At 30.0% G+C, this 16,387-nt stretch overlaps 3 protein-coding genes across 3 annotated transcripts; all 3 read right to left on the minus strand.

The window, feature by feature from the left end:
- Positions 1-3,950: 3,950 nt before the first annotated feature.
- On the minus strand, positions 3,951-7,213 carry LOC145746473 (ATPase GET3-like). Its single transcript, XM_082564765.1, has 7 exons — positions 6,995-7,213; positions 6,208-6,416; positions 5,850-5,940; positions 5,335-5,485; positions 5,065-5,175; positions 4,516-4,713; positions 3,951-4,282 (listed from the first exon to the last, which is right to left on the minus strand). Exons 1-7 carry the CDS (start codon positions 7,129-7,131, stop codon positions 4,154-4,156), a joined length of 1,026 nt encoding a protein of 341 aa, XP_082420891.1. The 5' UTR covers positions 7,132-7,213; the 3' UTR covers positions 3,951-4,153.
- Positions 7,189-8,775, minus strand: LOC145746474 (lysophosphatidylserine lipase ABHD12-like). Its single transcript, XM_082564767.1, has one exon. It carries the CDS (start codon positions 8,759-8,761, stop codon positions 7,736-7,738), a length of 1,026 nt encoding a protein of 341 aa, XP_082420893.1. The 5' UTR covers positions 8,762-8,775; the 3' UTR covers positions 7,189-7,735.
- A 481-nt stretch (positions 8,776-9,256) lies between these two features.
- On the minus strand, positions 9,257-16,310 carry LOC145745105 (uncharacterized). The gene is made up of 20 exons (XM_082563100.1): positions 16,200-16,310; positions 16,006-16,098; positions 15,531-15,848; positions 15,245-15,382; positions 14,839-15,045; positions 14,362-14,646; positions 13,935-14,119; positions 13,639-13,756; positions 13,344-13,482; positions 13,027-13,214; positions 12,489-12,668; positions 12,138-12,272; positions 11,893-12,072; positions 11,459-11,701; positions 11,060-11,381; positions 10,740-10,960; positions 10,452-10,560; positions 10,296-10,367; positions 10,076-10,149; positions 9,257-9,987 (listed from the first exon to the last, which is right to left on the minus strand). The coding sequence occupies exons 1-20, from the start codon at positions 16,270-16,272 to the stop codon at positions 9,419-9,421; spliced, it is 3,849 nt and encodes a 1,282-aa protein (XP_082419226.1). The 5' UTR covers positions 16,273-16,310; the 3' UTR covers positions 9,257-9,418.
- Positions 16,311-16,387: the final 77 nt, after the last annotated feature.

Consider the following 16,387-nt stretch of genomic DNA (forward strand, 5'->3'; position numbering starts at 1 on the left):
TTATTTTTTATGTACCAAAGTGCATTACAGTAGCGATTTCGGTATTATAACGTAATCCGTTAGTTCCAACTTATTCTTGAAAAGTATATATTTTTTAAAGTTACAAATATAAATTCTGGATTTTATGTAACAGAATTAGTAATAGTATTAAGTACAAACTAATAATGTTAATTTTTTATTACAGCACAAGTGTTTTAATATAACACAACCCTTTTTCAGAAAACTGTTAATTGTATTATCAGCGCGACATTCGCTTATTTGCTCTTTAGGCTAACGATAAGAAGTCATTCGTGAAACTGGTTGCTAGTGTAAGGTTTGCCCAACAGCATTATAGGAAAATTGTTTCTACTTACCAGTAAAATATAAATTGTAGTTAAACAGTTGAAATAATTTTAACATTTATGTAATTGGTAATATATGTAGAATTTATATACACAAAATTTTAAATAATTTAGTTTAAAAATATATTACTAACTTGACTATTCTATACATTTACACGTATTTAGGTTGAGTTATAAAAATGCTATAACTTCTGTTCTACTGAATGTTTTCAAAAAGTGTTTTAACTTAAATCTTAGTTAGAACTATACCCTTTCTTTTTTAATACAAGATTTCAGTTTGGGCAACTTTGCAAAAATTTAATAAAGTTGTCATAACTCTGATATATATTTAATATTTGCTATAAAATAATTTCAAGAAATGTTTTATCTTAAATTTTAGTTGAAAATCACGCTTCCATTTAAATCTAAATCAATTAAAAATCATGTTTTTATCGAAAAATAAAAAATGAAAAAAACGACTCTCGTGCATCAAATTTAAGGTTTTGAATTTTTATAAATTTGTAATAAAAATGTCATAACTTTTATGAATATCAATATTTTCGAAAAATATCTTGTTAACACGTTTATTAGACCTATGCGGTTCTAACAGAACAATTAATTTTTAATTTAAAATTTTTAATTTTTTTACAAAAAAATTTGTATGCAATATCAATAGCCAAAAATATTACGTGACCGATTTGAACGCGAAATAAAAATTAGGTCAAACTTTTGTTCTACTAAAAATTTTCGCGAAATGTTTTATTTTGAATGTTAGTTAGGCCAATGCGCGTTAAGATTTCATAAATTTTTAATAAAAGTGTCATAACTTTTATGAATATTAATATTTTTTTTAAATATTTTGTAAACATGTTAATTGAACCTATGCGGTTCTAACAGAATAATTATTTTCCGATTTAAAATTTTTTTTATTTCAAAAATTTATATGCAATATCAATGACCAAATATATCACGTGACCTAATTAAACCCAAATAAAAATTAGCTCTAACTTTTTTGCTATTGCAAATTTTCGCAAAATGTTTTATCTTGAATTTTAGTTAGGCCAATGCGCGTTTAATAAAATATAATATTTTAGGTTTTGAGATTTCATCAATTTTTAATAAAAGTGTCATAACTTTTATGAATATTAATATTTTTTTTAAATATTTTGTAAACATGTTAATTGGACCTATGCGGTTCTAACAGAATAATTATTTTTCGATTTAAATTTTCTTTTATTTTAAAAATTTATATGCAATAATATCAATGACCAAAAATATCACGTGACCTAATTAAACCCAAATAAAAATTAGCTCTAACTTTTTTGCTATTGGAAATTTTCGCGAAATGTTTTATCTTGAATTTTAGTTAGGCCAATGCGCGTCTAATAAAATATAAAATTTTAGGTTTTGAGATTTCATCAATTTTTAATAAAAGTGTCATAACTTTTATGAATATTAATATTTTTTTTTAAATATTTTGTAAACACGTTAATTGGACTTATGCGGTTCTAACAAAATAATTATTTTTCGATTTAAAATTTTTTTTATTTCAAAAATTTATATGCAATATCAATGACCAAATATATCACGTGACCTAATTAAACCCAAATAAAAATTAGCTCTAACTTTTTTGCTATTGCAAATTTTCGCAAAATGTTTTATCTTGAATTTTAGTTAGGCCAATGCGCGTCTAATAAAATATAAAATTTTAGGTTTTGAGATTTCATCAATTTTTAATAAAAGTGTCATAACTTTTATGAATATTAATATTTTTTTAAAAATATTTTGTAAACACGTTAATTGGACCTATGCGGTTCTAACAAAATAATTATTTTTCGATTTAAAATTTTTTTTATTTCAAAAATTTATATGCAATATCAATGACCAAAAATATCACGTGACCTAATTAAACCCAAATAAAAATTAGCTCTAACTTTTTTGCTATTGGAAATTTTCGCGAAATGTTTTATCTTGAATTTTAGTTAGGCCAATGCGCGTTTAATAAAATATAAAATTTTAGGTTTTGAGATTTCATCAATTTTTAATAAAAGTGTCATAACTTTTATGAATATTAATATTTTTTTTAAATATTTTGTAAACACGTTAATTGGACCTATGCGGTTCTAACAAAATAATTATTTTTCGATTTAAAATTTTTTTTATTTCAAAAATTTATATGCAATATCAATGACCAAAAATATCACGTGACCTAATTAAACCCAAATAAAAATTAGCTCTAACTTTTTTGCTATTGGAAATTTTCGCAAAATGTTTTATCTTGAATTTTAGTTAGGCCAATGCGCGTCTAATAAAATATAAAATTTTAGGTTTTGAGATTTCATCAATTTTTAATAAAAGTGTCATAACTTTTATGAATATTAATATTTTTTTTTAAATATTTTGTAAACACGTTAATTGGACCTATGCGGTTCTAACAGAATAATTATTTTTCGATTTAAAATTTTTTTTATTTCAAAAATTTATATGCAATATCAATGACCAAAAATATCACGTGACCTAATTAAACCCAAATAAAAATTAGCTCTAACTTTTTTGCTATTGGAAATTTTCGCGAAATGTTTTATCTTGAATTTTAGTTAGGCCAATGCGCGTCTTATAAAATATAAAATTTTAGGTTTTGAAAAAAAAAAACGAAACATGGAGAATAAAACGTCAAAGTCGAGCGCTTTTAGGAAATAAAAAGATAACAGTATTTAAAAAAAATAAATATTCTAAAAATTAACATATATATTTATCTTAACAACAGGTTAAAACTTTTTTACTTTTTGCCAAATTTCATTTTGAATATTGGTAAATATGGTCTTGCGTTAAAAGTATACGCGGGCTTTACGCTGCACACTCCCCGCAGTTTAATTAAAAATTTTGCAGGCCGAGAGCGATTATTCGTAAAACTTTGAATGCCTAAAGCACTTATCTTTAATCCGTTTTAAAATTAGTTTTTAAAACATAAATCTAAATCATTTAAAAATCATGTTTTTATCGAAAAATAAAAAATGGAAAAAAACGACTCTCGTGCATCATCTTTCGATAAAAAAACGAATAACAAATAATTTAAAAAAGCAATTTCAACATTTTCTTGCAAAAAAAGGCACTTACAATCTACTGTTAGTCATCCAAAATTTCACAAAATCATTTTTTTAACAAATTTTGGCGATCTATTTTTTCTTTCCAAAACAGCGGATTTTGGCATTTTCTACAAGGGTATAATATAAGCCTTGGTATTTTTGCTAAATTTGGCCAAAAACCAAAAAAAAGTTTGCTAATTTTTTTTGCAAAAAAGGCACTTACAGTCTATTATAAGTCATCTGAACGTTTTTAAATTGATCGAAATCATTTAAAAATCATGTTTTTATGGAAAAAAACGACTCTCGTGCATCATCATTCGGTAAAAAAAAAACGGATAACGAAATTAAAAAAAAAAAAACTTTGATATTTGTTTTGCAAAAAAGGCACTTACAGCCTATAATAAGTCATCTAAACGTCTTTAAATTAATATAAGATTTTAGGTTTGGCAACTTTGCATATTTTCAAAAACTTTATTTTCGTGATTTTTAGTTAAGACTATAAGCTTCTATTTTAATACAAAATTTTAAGTTTGGCGATCTTTCAAAAATTTAATAAATTCATTATAACTATAAATATACCATACTAAAATTTTGTAAAAATTTTTAATAAAATTATTTTATTGTAAGCATCTCAAGCGTGTTTCAAAATAATATTACAAAAATTTACCAAAGACTATATTACAAAACCAGTAATTAAATAAATGATTAAACTATATCAAAAAAATAGAAAGATAACTTTATAAAGTATTAGGTTAAAGGTGCCTTATAAGGTTCAACAAGATGTTTAGAAAATGATTTAACTTTTTCAACTCCCCTTACTTCACTTTCAAGTAATGGGGTTTTAACAACATGAAAATCTTCATAGAGGTCTTCAATCTACAAAAAATTAACCAAAATTTAACATTGAAATAAATATATTAAGATATTAGTTTAAAAAAAAATATCTGTATATATCACTAAAATTTAAGTAACTTTTAGAATCCTTTAAAATATAAGAGTCAAATATAAAAAAATACTCACAAAAACCGTCCCAAATTTCAATAAACGGTTTTATACAAAGTATTTTTAAACATTTATATATGCTGAGTATACAACTAAATTTTGCTTACTTGTTCTAAATACTTGGCTTGTAATTTACACCGCGATGCACATAGACCACAAGGTTTCCCAGATTGAGGAAATAAAATTTGGTTAACAATAACATTGTGCGAGTCGATTCCTATTTTTGCCAACTCTTGAATTAACCGCTCGGTTTCATATAACGATAAGAATTCAGCGATACAAACACAGACAAATGTGGTCTGGTTCTAAAAAAATAAAAATTTGATAATAAAATTGAGAAGTTTTTTATGAAAATGTCTCTAAAACTTGCTAGTGATGTGGTGTAGTGGTTAGAACACTTGGCTTTAGTATAAGTGGCCCTGAATTCGATTCCCACTGCTCTAATGTAGGAGCACTTTAGAATAAAATGCTATAAATTATTTTCTGCCAAGCCAAAAATGTTTGGCAGTTTAATAACCTGATGATCATTAACATACAAAAGTGGCCAAAGTTTTTGTACGATAAATGTTTTAATACTGATTTTTTTAAGATTTTATTTATAGAACACATAACTAACTGTTAAAAACACAAGAGCAGCATGAAATTTAATAACTTACAGCATCTTTAAATTGTTTGTTTATTTCCTGAATGGTTGGTAAAATTTTCATTAGCTTTGAGCTCATGTTTTCAGCATTCATTTCAGGGCCAAGACCAACCATACCACCAAGCTAATAACAATAAATAACATATATTATAATAAACAAATAATATTATATAGGCATACTCTATATATACTGCTACAATCTTATTAACAAAAATTTTTAAAAATGAAAAATTTTATAAAATTTATTTTTTGTTTGTTTTTTTAAGTTTTGGATTTAATGTACCTGTGATATAAACGGGCTTAAAGTGTTTTTGACTTTGAGTAACTTTCCAAGACCCTGTTCAACAACAGCAGGGAACTTAAGTAATCGTAGAGTGTGACCGGTTGGTGCAGTGTCAAACACTACGACATCAAAATTCATGCCTTGAACCAATCTGAATAGAAATGTATAGTTCTTACATTATATATACCTTATACAACGTTAGTGAATCTATATGTAATTGAGCTTGGTGGACAACACACATATAAATATGTATGTCCGACTATAACCCTGCAAAAAAAACTGCCATTTGTGGTGCTTATTGCAAAAAAAATTGGTCGAAAGTTAAACCCTCTTATGTCAATTGGAATATTGAATGTAGGGCGGGCTATTGACTAGTTATAACCAGAGGTGTTCGTAGATAGTACCAATAAAACACACAAGTTAATCAAAATTTTAGTACATTCTATTTCTGATGAATAATTTAAATAAGAGTTGAAATACAAGTTTAAAAAATGAAATAAATTATGTTTTTTCACCTCATAACCTCAGCATAGCTCATTGCTTCATCAATACCAGGAAAAGCTGATACAAAATCTGAAAGCAATTTTTTTCCAGCACCAAGAATACCTAAATCAAAAATTATTGTTTACAAAAATCAAAAAAAATCAACAATTTAAATAGTAAAATAGCAACAAAAAACAGTATATATAATAAAGTTATGATATAAAGTGTGGTTGAAAAGGTAAGAAAATTGAAAATTTTTTAAATTAGAATTATGTAATATTATTTTATATATATATATATATTTTTTTTTAGGTCAAATCTATATTAATAACTATAAAAACAAATTAAACTATTAAGGGATCAATATGCAAATTTTGCTAAACTTCCTACCTGACTCTTCATCTAACAACTCATCCGGAAGTTCAGCGATCCCCAAATTGGGATCAATCTCCATCGCAAACAAATTCTCAAATCCAGTCACCTTCGTCGGAACTTTTGAAAACTTTTGACTAAAAGCGTCGGAGACATTATGAGCAGGATCAGTTGAGATGATTAGAACTCGATCTCTACATTTTGAAAGTTGTACGGCAAGACTACAACTAAGAAAAAAAACGAAATTAGTAGTAGAAAAATATTAATCTTATAAGTATATATATATACAATTTAACAAATGTTAATAAAAAATGTCTTATATTTAAAAAAAATTAAATTCATTCCAACGGCGTCTAAAAAATATTTTTATTTATAAGATAACAGAAATATGATATTAGCACAAATAATTTTTAATTAAAGTTTTAACAGGGTAAAAATAGTTTTGGAGTATCTAAATACAAAATCAGGTGTTTAAAATTAAAAAGAAATTCAATAAGCCTATCATTTCTATTAGGTTTATAGGAAAAATTGCAACATTGATAAAAGTGTAGTAATATAAAAAGTTGTTCAAATGGACATTAATACAGTTGACAAGAAAATGATATTTAAAATAAGAAAATGATATTTAAAATAGTTGCATTGTAGAAGTATAACAATTTTTAAAGCTTAACACAATAGCCTATAAAACAGATTTTAGGAAAAAAATCTTTATAACATGACATTTTGCCTCATCTTATGCCAATTGTGTTATTCTTAAAAGTTTTGTAATACACTTACTTTAAAATATGTAGAAAAATCAAAATACCTGCAAGTTGTTTTTCCCACCCCACCCTTGCCTCCAACAAAAATCCACTTCAACGAAGTTTGATCTAGAATATTCTGAACAGTTGGATCCAGACTTTCCTCTGTGTCAAAAAATTCTTCCTCTTCTTGTGCCGACATTTATAAAATTTCAAAAAAAAATTTTGAAAAAATTCAACAAATTTTTTTTATACACAATCTGAGTAAACATAAAATAAACAGTGTAGTAAGAATAACACAGGTATATTAAATATTGAGGAATTAACAATAGGAATAACTGTATACTACAGCCCAATACACATATGTGAAGAATATTAATGCAACAGCGTAATGTAAAATATTAAATATAAAAAAATAATCCATAGCATTTTTTATTGTTAAAATTGTTCTATTGAAAAAGGTAGAATGTAAAAGTTTGGTAGAAAACAATTCATTAACAAAAAATAAAACAACTTAGAAAATCGGGGTGTAAAACTATACAAAAAATTGCACAACAACACAGCTTCATAAATATTATACTACATCAAAACTTTTTTTTATCAATTTTTTTTGATTTTTTTATGTATTTTAATGGCCTAAGAAATGCAACAACAGTATAGTCCCTTGAACAGCAACGATAAAACAGTTTAAATGACCCATTGCTTAAAATAATAACAATATAAAAATAAAAACTACTATACATACAACATTTAATGAACAATAACAATGAGTATAAATATGATGATTAAAATTTTTAGAATGTAATTTAAACTTCCACAAACATGAACTTGTTACTAGAGATTTTTACATTTTCCATTTTGCCTATAAACTCGGGATATTTTTGAGATTCGTGAATATGATTGTGGCCATGCCCATGCTCTGCTTTAAACGCTACAAATTTAACTGATTTTGCTTGGCACTTTTCGCTACCCAACATCTCGTGAAACAACTTTTCACCAAGATGATATGGAACTGTGGTGTCATCTTTCGCATGAAATATCATGAAATGATGATTTAAATTCATGATCACTTCATTCGTGTTACATTGCAGATTATTTTTGGAGATCGCTTCGTAAAACATTTCGGTAAACCATTTTCCAGGGTAAATTTTGAACCAAATTTTTGACAAGGGGTAACCATGAACCATATCAGAAAAATTGGTAAATGGGGATTCTAGAAATATTCCTTCTGGCTGCTTGAGTTCGGAATTATTTTGAATTGCTAAGCATGCCTCAGTTGCTATGAAGGTACCTAAAGAATGGCCCCAAATATACAAATCACATTTCTGTTGATTAATCTGCTCCAAAACCCATTCATAGACTTTTATGGTGTCATATATTACTCCTTTTTCACTCACTTCTCCAGTTGAGTCTCCGAATCCACGATAATCAAATGCCACCACATGATATCCTTCTTTTCTGAAAATTTCGTAAATGTTCTGCCGATGGCCATATCCTCTATGAAACGCATTGCCATGACAATATAACATTACTTTTTTTGCAGTTGCTAAAGATTCTGTCGTATTCTGGGGAGAAATATGCCATAACCCTAATTTTATTCCTTTTTCGCTGTTGATAGTGTGATTAGTAACCCCCCTGACATTTTTCCATATTTTTTCAGGGGTGCATAGTTTCCGAGAATGAGTTGGGGGGCAAACAAAATTCAGAAAAGTACCGTAGGTTATAATTTTTGGGTAGAATTTAATTACAACAGGTATCAGACAGTAAATCAATAAGCCTAGTTTAAATAGAGTGCTTGACAAAATTACATTTAGAAGCCACAACAGTGCCATTTTCCTAAATTCTAATATCTGAATATAAAAAATATATTTACGTTTTTTTCAGACAGTCAGACAGTCAGAAGTTTTGATATTCAGGTATTACAGATGATCAATTATTTATTTACTTTTAAGTATATGATATTTTTCTACATAACACTTTCGATTGCTTTATTAATAATTGCTCTTAAGAATAATAGTTCCTTATTTATTTTTATAAAAAAACACATGTCGTTAACATTACAAGCAAATTTCAATGAGTTTTGTGGAATACGGAACGCTGTTAAAATTTCCCACTTATACGTGTACATAGAGTCATGAAAATCGTAATATTTTCTTTTATCCTCTTACTAAAACTTATGCAATTTATCTTGCTTAAACTGCACTTTAACAGTTTTAGTATGGTATTTTAATAAAATAAACTAAATATTTTCTTGTTGAGTTTATATATATGGTTTATTTATAAACTTAACTAACTTAGCATTGCAGTAATTATCGCGTTTACAAATAACACTTGGTAAGCATAGGATATTGCTAATCACATTGAAAATAAAATAGATTAAGTAGCAAAGGCTTTATTGCCTATAGTACAATAACACAAATATATTAAAATAACCAAAATAGATTAGCCATTTACAAATTTAAACACATTTGGATAATAAAATTTATAATTTACAGTTGAGTACTGGGTACAAATGTCGGACCTCGTTTTGGGCCACCTTCTGTTTCCCTACTGCGCCTTGCCATTTCATGAAACATGGTTAACTTTTGTCGAAACTCTTGTTTTTGTTCCTCGCTTACAAGCTCTTCAGGAGGATTGTTATGCAGAGGAGGGGAGGGTGGAGGGGGCGGAAGAGTCTCATCTTCATCTTCACTTTCGCTAAAGTCGCGCCCCCCTAAAGTAGAAGTCTCTGCATCTGTGCTTTCGAATCCAGTAAAGGATGAATTCATTCTGGATATTTTCCGCCCTCTGTAACGTAACTTACCGGTTTTCTCGTCAAATTCAAACCGCTTGTCAGTTATAGTTGTAGTTCCTATAGAACTTACACTGGATACACTTGACACTGTGTCGCTATCAGCGTTGTGATGCGCTAAACTTTCAGCGCGGTCTAGGTTGATACCGTTCCAGGTGTTTAGTTTGGGTTTGGTTACTGGTTCGCTTTGATGCTCTTCTTCGCTTCTTACTTCCTCTTCTTCTTCTTCGTTATCGTCGGAAGAGAAAAACTCGTGGCGATGCCCCGCTTTATAAAAAAATATACATTTTTAAAAATTGATCTAAAAATACATTTTTTAAATTGGTAATATTTATGCCTTAGAATGCCCCCTTACTTTGGAATGCGGATGGTAGCTCTATAGGTGAAGATGGATGATAAAATGAGGGCGTTGGGGGTTCTGGTTGTTCTCTGTAAAAACATTTTTACTATTTAAAATTAAATTACAAATTAAAGTAGAAATTGTGTTTACTTCAAGGTGAAAAATGATGTAAAAATTGCTTTTTACCCCGTTTTGAGGATTACTAAAACACTTGATATTTATTTCCCCAACTTACTTGTTTTTTGTGTTTGCATCTTGTAGGGTTAAACTTGTTTCGTCTTCATCTTTAATACAACGGTCCGCACATCTTAAATAAATATCAAATAGTTTATTTACAAATTTAGAAAACAATACAAACAAAAATACCAAAAATTAAATAACAAAAAATTACTTAGAGACTCCACATAAACCAGCTCCGCAAAAAAGAGTTAATAAAATCCCGGCAACAAAAGAAAGTGTAAGATACAACGTTACTGGAATTGGAGACTCTAATGGTAAACCTTAAATAAAAACATAAAAAACCTTGTTAGTAAAATAGCAGTTAAATGGTTTATAAAAGAAAATATTGCGAAGTGGTATTAGAAAATGTATATGCTGGCTATCAGTAACATAAGCTAGGCCTAAGCTTTTATATAATAGTTTAAACACACTTAAAAAGATATTTGAATTTTATTCTCACCAACAACACTAATTTCTACAAATCCCGCTTCTGTATTAGAAACTTCCGCCATTTGCTTTCCCCCTGTAAACAAAATGTAAGACCCCCCGCCTCCAGAATATCCACCCTCTGGGCCTCCCCCGCCACCACTGTAACCCCCACCACCTCCTGGGGCAGAAGAGAAACCCGAACCCCCTCCACCAAACCCACCCTCAGAAAACGTAAAATCTTCAAGTTCGTATCTGTATAAACAGCAACCATTATTTTTTGACTGTTAAAACCATTGTAAGCCTAAAACCATATATGGTTTGAATTTCACAAAATATAAAATGTTTTTTTACCTTCCCCCAACTAACGGGGTAATTCCCTCCTTTTCTGTTTCATTTAACGAGTTCCCGTTTCTAGCAAACGGATTAAACCCAACAGCGGGGTAAGAAGTTGACCCCGCTTCCAACACTGCAGCTGGGATTGCAACCCCATAAAACCCGGCTCCTCCAGAGCTACCCTGAGCTCCTCGCATCCCTGGGCTTCCAAGATTTGATTTGCCCCGACCTCCTAGCCCGAATCCTGGACCTACAGAGGACGCGTTTCCGGCATTTTGATCAAGTCTTCCGTTTGGGATGTTGCTTTTAGGAAGAGTTCTAATAGCTCCTCCACCTCCAGCTAGAAGATGGCATTTCAATAATCTTTCAAAAATATACTTTTCCAATTTATTTCTACTTAGTTGTTACAACCATTACCTCCAATTAGCATCGCTTCTTTGTTATCTGGGTCAACAAATCCCAACGAACTGTATTCATCTGCCACCACAAACGTCCCTCCAGATCCTCCTCTGATGATCCTTGCACCTCTCTGCTCCCCTCTTTGGCCAACTGCAATCTGGATTCCTGATCCTTGATTAAGGTGGAAGAGCCCAGACACAACTGCTCCAATCCCACCTGGCGAATTGCTTCCAGCTCCAGCGGCAACGACTCGATACAACCCTAACAATTGAATGTAATTCTTGACGTTTTAATATTTTAAAGGACAGTGCCTTATTTAAATAAGTGTTTTAGTCATCCTTGAACACCAAGTTTGGGAGATGATAGTGTGGCATTGGTGTATCTTCACCAAAAAAATTATTTAAGCCAGTAACCCGACGTCAAAACTTTATTTATAAGTCTATTTCATTTACCTTTTACAGGTGCCACCCAACGCTGTATACCATCCTTTACTACAACTAAATTCTCAAGAGTTGAACCGGTGTAAGCACCGTCGCATAAAACCTGGGATGGACCGAATCGACCGGTTTTTCCACAGGTCGTAAACTTCCAAGTTAAACGAGGGAACAACTGTTGGTCGTTGTAAGGATCCCCTTTAAATCAAAGTATATTTTTTAATAGATAACTTTTATTAAAATTTTATGTTTATCGTACTTACAAGTTTTAAATGTTCTAGAATTGACTCCATTTATAACAATACTTTCTTGAGTGTTACCATCAGCCCCGACTGATGTGGTTATAGTAAATCTATATTCAAGTCCTTTTGACAACTCAACTTCCTTTGAGGTTTGATCTTTAAAAGTTAAATAATATTTACTTAATGCATAAACCCGTTTAACTGATACTATTTTAATAAGTAACTGCTACCCCATTTACCTAAAATAGGTAAAAAGGGAATGTAGGAAGAAAGAAGAAACCAAATTAGTGTTAAAGTTTTGTTTTTGCCATATTTTGTTATTATTTCAAAATTTAATAATATTTTAGTATTTTAAATTTTACCAACACTTACTTTTACTCAACACGTATTCTAAATTGTTAATCCTAGCATCGTTGTCCCGTGCGTTGTTAGTTAATCCAATCCTCACCACATAATTTTCAAACGAACTAAGATCTTGTGGTGGATTCCAAACAAAACGGAAACTATTCAAAGTTATTTGTTTTATCAATTTAATTTCAGGATAGTCGGGTTCTGTAAAATACGTATTAAAAATAAATTTAATTCATATAAAAAATCACGTTCGGTCGACGTGGCGTTGTGATTTAAAAACTTGGGTTCATTACATAAGGGCTAGGGTTCGATCCCCACTGCTTACAAGTTGTATCGTACTTAAGTAAGGCGATATAAACAGCAAGTTAAATATCTAGAAACATGATCAATAATATCCAAAACTAACATAGAAAACTTGGGACGGAGTCGGAGTTACTGACCTTACTTTATGTTATGGGCGTGAAGTAGGCCTTCTCACACAGGGGCTCAAGATATAAAAAAGCAGTATAAATTCATCTTATTAACAACGAATAAGCCTAAAATATAATATATATCTTACGTGTGTATACTAGAATTTGATCCACTTGAGCGCTGTAAGTAACATCAACTTGGTTATTGTTTTGGGTACATGTTTGCCCAGCAACAGTAGAGATTGTAATGTAATAACCGGTACCAGGTTTCAAACCTCTAAGAGAAACTCTTTGTAAATTTTGGGCCCTTGGCTCACACAATTCAGTCGTATCGTTTCTGTATTTAAAGTAACAAAAATATTAGCAACTATTTAAAGTTCATGACATTTTTTAAACTAGAATATTTAAAAAAAAATAATCAATTTTTTCCCTTAAAGCATATTGAAATGGCTTTAAATATACTAACCGATTAAGGCTTGATCTTGGATAGTAAGATATCATATAACTCCATGTTGAGCCAGTGTACATAGTTAACGGCACCTCCCATGAAAGGTATATTGTCCCCTTTTCTGAACTACCAACAAAACTTCTAGGTGGACGAGGATCTAAAAAATAAATGTTAAAGTTAAAAAATGTTTTCACATTTTTCACATGACATTCTTCTTAAAGTGATTGTACAAAAATTATTGCCAAAAGTGTTTTTTTTTTAATATCCTTTAAAATGTTAAGAAAATAGGCATTCCATTTTATTTGCTACTTACTTGTTCTGGCAATTGTTTCTGCTGTGTTGTTTGTGAAATCTTCAAATATTCCACCGTTACTTACAGTAGTTATGCTAATGCTGTATAAAGCTCCAGACGCAAGGGCCGTTAGAGTTACCTGTAATCAAAACGTGGAATTTAGGTAAACAGTTTAATATTGACTAAACCTGTAATGACACATAGTGAGTAGTTTTAATAATTAAGCAGTTTACAAATTTAAAGAAACAGATCTCAATAAGTCTACAGAAGTGAACAAATTTTATTACGACTGCGCTTTTATTTTCAAGCAAACTTACCTTTTTTGTTAGTTCTGCTGTTGTAACTGTTTCAGGTTGCAAAAACACGGGGTTAGTTCTTCCATCGGTTGTTTGGTAAGACACAACATACTCGTTAAAGTCACCCTCGGAAGGTAACTGGAACTCGATTTGCAGTGTGGTATCACTTCTTGACAGAACTGTTAGGTTTTGTGCTTTTTCTGGATCTGCAAAAATAAAAAGGAAGATAAAGATTTATTCATCGAGTCGGTGAGGATGGCTAAAAATAAATTTTAAGTTTCGTTTCTTAAGGGGTTAGGGTATCTTTAACATAAGACATGTTGGATACTGTCTTAAGTACAAATTAATTATTATTTGAAGATACCTGAGGTTGATTTTTTGAATCAAAAATATAGAAATATATTAAAAATAGTGCTAATTAGAAATAAATAGACTCATGCTTGCTTGCCTGTTCTAAAATAAACCAGAGTTTTTTCCGTTCTTTTTCCGAATTCACTGTTACTTCTTAACCCAACAATCACGATATTATAAAGAGAGCCCGATACTAGATTTTCGATTAATAATTCGTTTGCAGAAGTATCTGCAGACGATTTATTATCGGCTGAGTCTCCAATACGAAACCACTCGATGTTGTAACCAGTAACGTTTTCAACTTGTGGTGCGTTTTCCCAAAAAATTAAAAGTGAAGTTTCGCTAGAGTTTCTTTTAGCAACGTTGGTTGGTCCAAGAACATCTAAAAAGTTTTAAAAGACAAAATTAATAAAACACTGGATATAACAATAAAATATTGCTCTGACTGCTTCATGTACAAATTTTAAATGCTCTAGGGTTTTGGTGTGTTTTTAAAATATAATACATAACTAAAAGGAGGGTCAGAATAAAATAAAAATATACATATAAACACTGTCTTAAATCAAAGTCTTACCAAATGTTTTGGATGTCGTTAGTTTTACGCTACTAGTCGGGTCTCTTCCGTCACTGAAAGCTACCACTTCATAGCGGTAAAGAGCACCCTGGATAATATCTGACAACACAAATCTTCCTTTTGGAGGTTCGTTGGCAAGTAAAGCTCGATTCGGAAAATTCGTTCGAGTTTGAGTAGGGTATATTTGTTGTTGGGCGTCTGTCAAATCTAAAAATGAATTAATTGTCGCTCATAAAACACTAAATATATAAGTAGAATTATTTTAAAATGATAATATTAATAATTGTATTTTAATACCTAAGTCGGTTCTTTCTATGCGTAATGCTAAACAATTACAATTCCCTTAGCTTAAAAAATGGTGGGCCTTTATGAACCTAAAATAAGAAAAAAATAAAAATTTAAATACCTTCAATATAATATGTCAATACCGATCTGTCGTACACATTTCCAAATCTTTCCATTGGGACCCCATCCCAAGTTACAACAATTTCTGTTGAGTTTAGAGTTAACCTTTGTACTTGAAGATTGGACAGCATTTTAGGAACTAAAAATCATAAAACAGGGTGTAAAATAATGTATGAGTATTGGAGAGTGCTTTAAATATGCAACTTTGCCAAAACATATTAAACACATATAAATCTTATAACACACTTTGTGTTATAGTATTGTTATAGTAAAATCAATAGGCTTACTTGTTCTTGCAAAAATAACTGGAGAAGGATTAGATATAATATATTGCCCGCGTTGATTTCTGCCCTGAGTTCGCATTCTTACATCATAAAGAACCCCGCTTGATAAACCCAGAATTCTGACGTCATTTGGATTAACTGTACTCTTTGATATTTCCTGATTTTGCCAATTGTCTACTCTGCCTTCATCGCTTCTTTTGTATTCCAACAGAAATTGTGAATATCGGTTGTCGTTTATAAAGTTAGCTGGCGGCCGAAACCGAAGTCGTAAAGCATTGTCAGTTGCTATTACCTTGCCAAGTCCAGATGGAATGGGCAACCCTGTAAGCAAAAAGGTTTAAAAACACAGCAAATGTAAAGTGAGGTAGATTTATAAGCTTAGTGTCTAGACGTTTCTGAAGTTTACTCCTTTTACAGCATTACATTATTACAGTAGTTTTAAACTTAAAAAAATGGTCTAACTATAAGCAAGCCTTACTTGGATCAACTAAAGGAAGCTGGGTAGTAGTTGTAGTTACTTCAGTTGTTGTAGGCTGTGATTCGACTGTAGTAGTTTCATTAATTTGGTTGACTAAAAATAATATTCAAATTTTTAAAGCTAGAAAGAAAACTCACTAAAACTAAGTTCATATTCTATTTTTAATGAATACTTTTACTTTAAGTATAGCTCACCTGTTAATATTGATTGTGTATTTACATCAAAAGCTAACGATAATACTAAAATAACTGAATATAATTTTCGCATATTTTGTTTTTAACTTCTACCACTACATCAAGTATGCGACAAACTAGTAAATACGAGTAATTGCTGGCTTGTAGGTACTAGAAACTTTGTGATACCTGCAGGGCATTAAAGGCGT

This window comes from Corella eumyota, chromosome 3 (assembly GCF_963082875.1).
Source record: "Corella eumyota chromosome 3, kaCorEumy4.1, whole genome shotgun sequence".
Taxonomy (NCBI): domain Eukaryota; kingdom Metazoa; phylum Chordata; class Ascidiacea; order Phlebobranchia; family Corellidae; genus Corella; species Corella eumyota.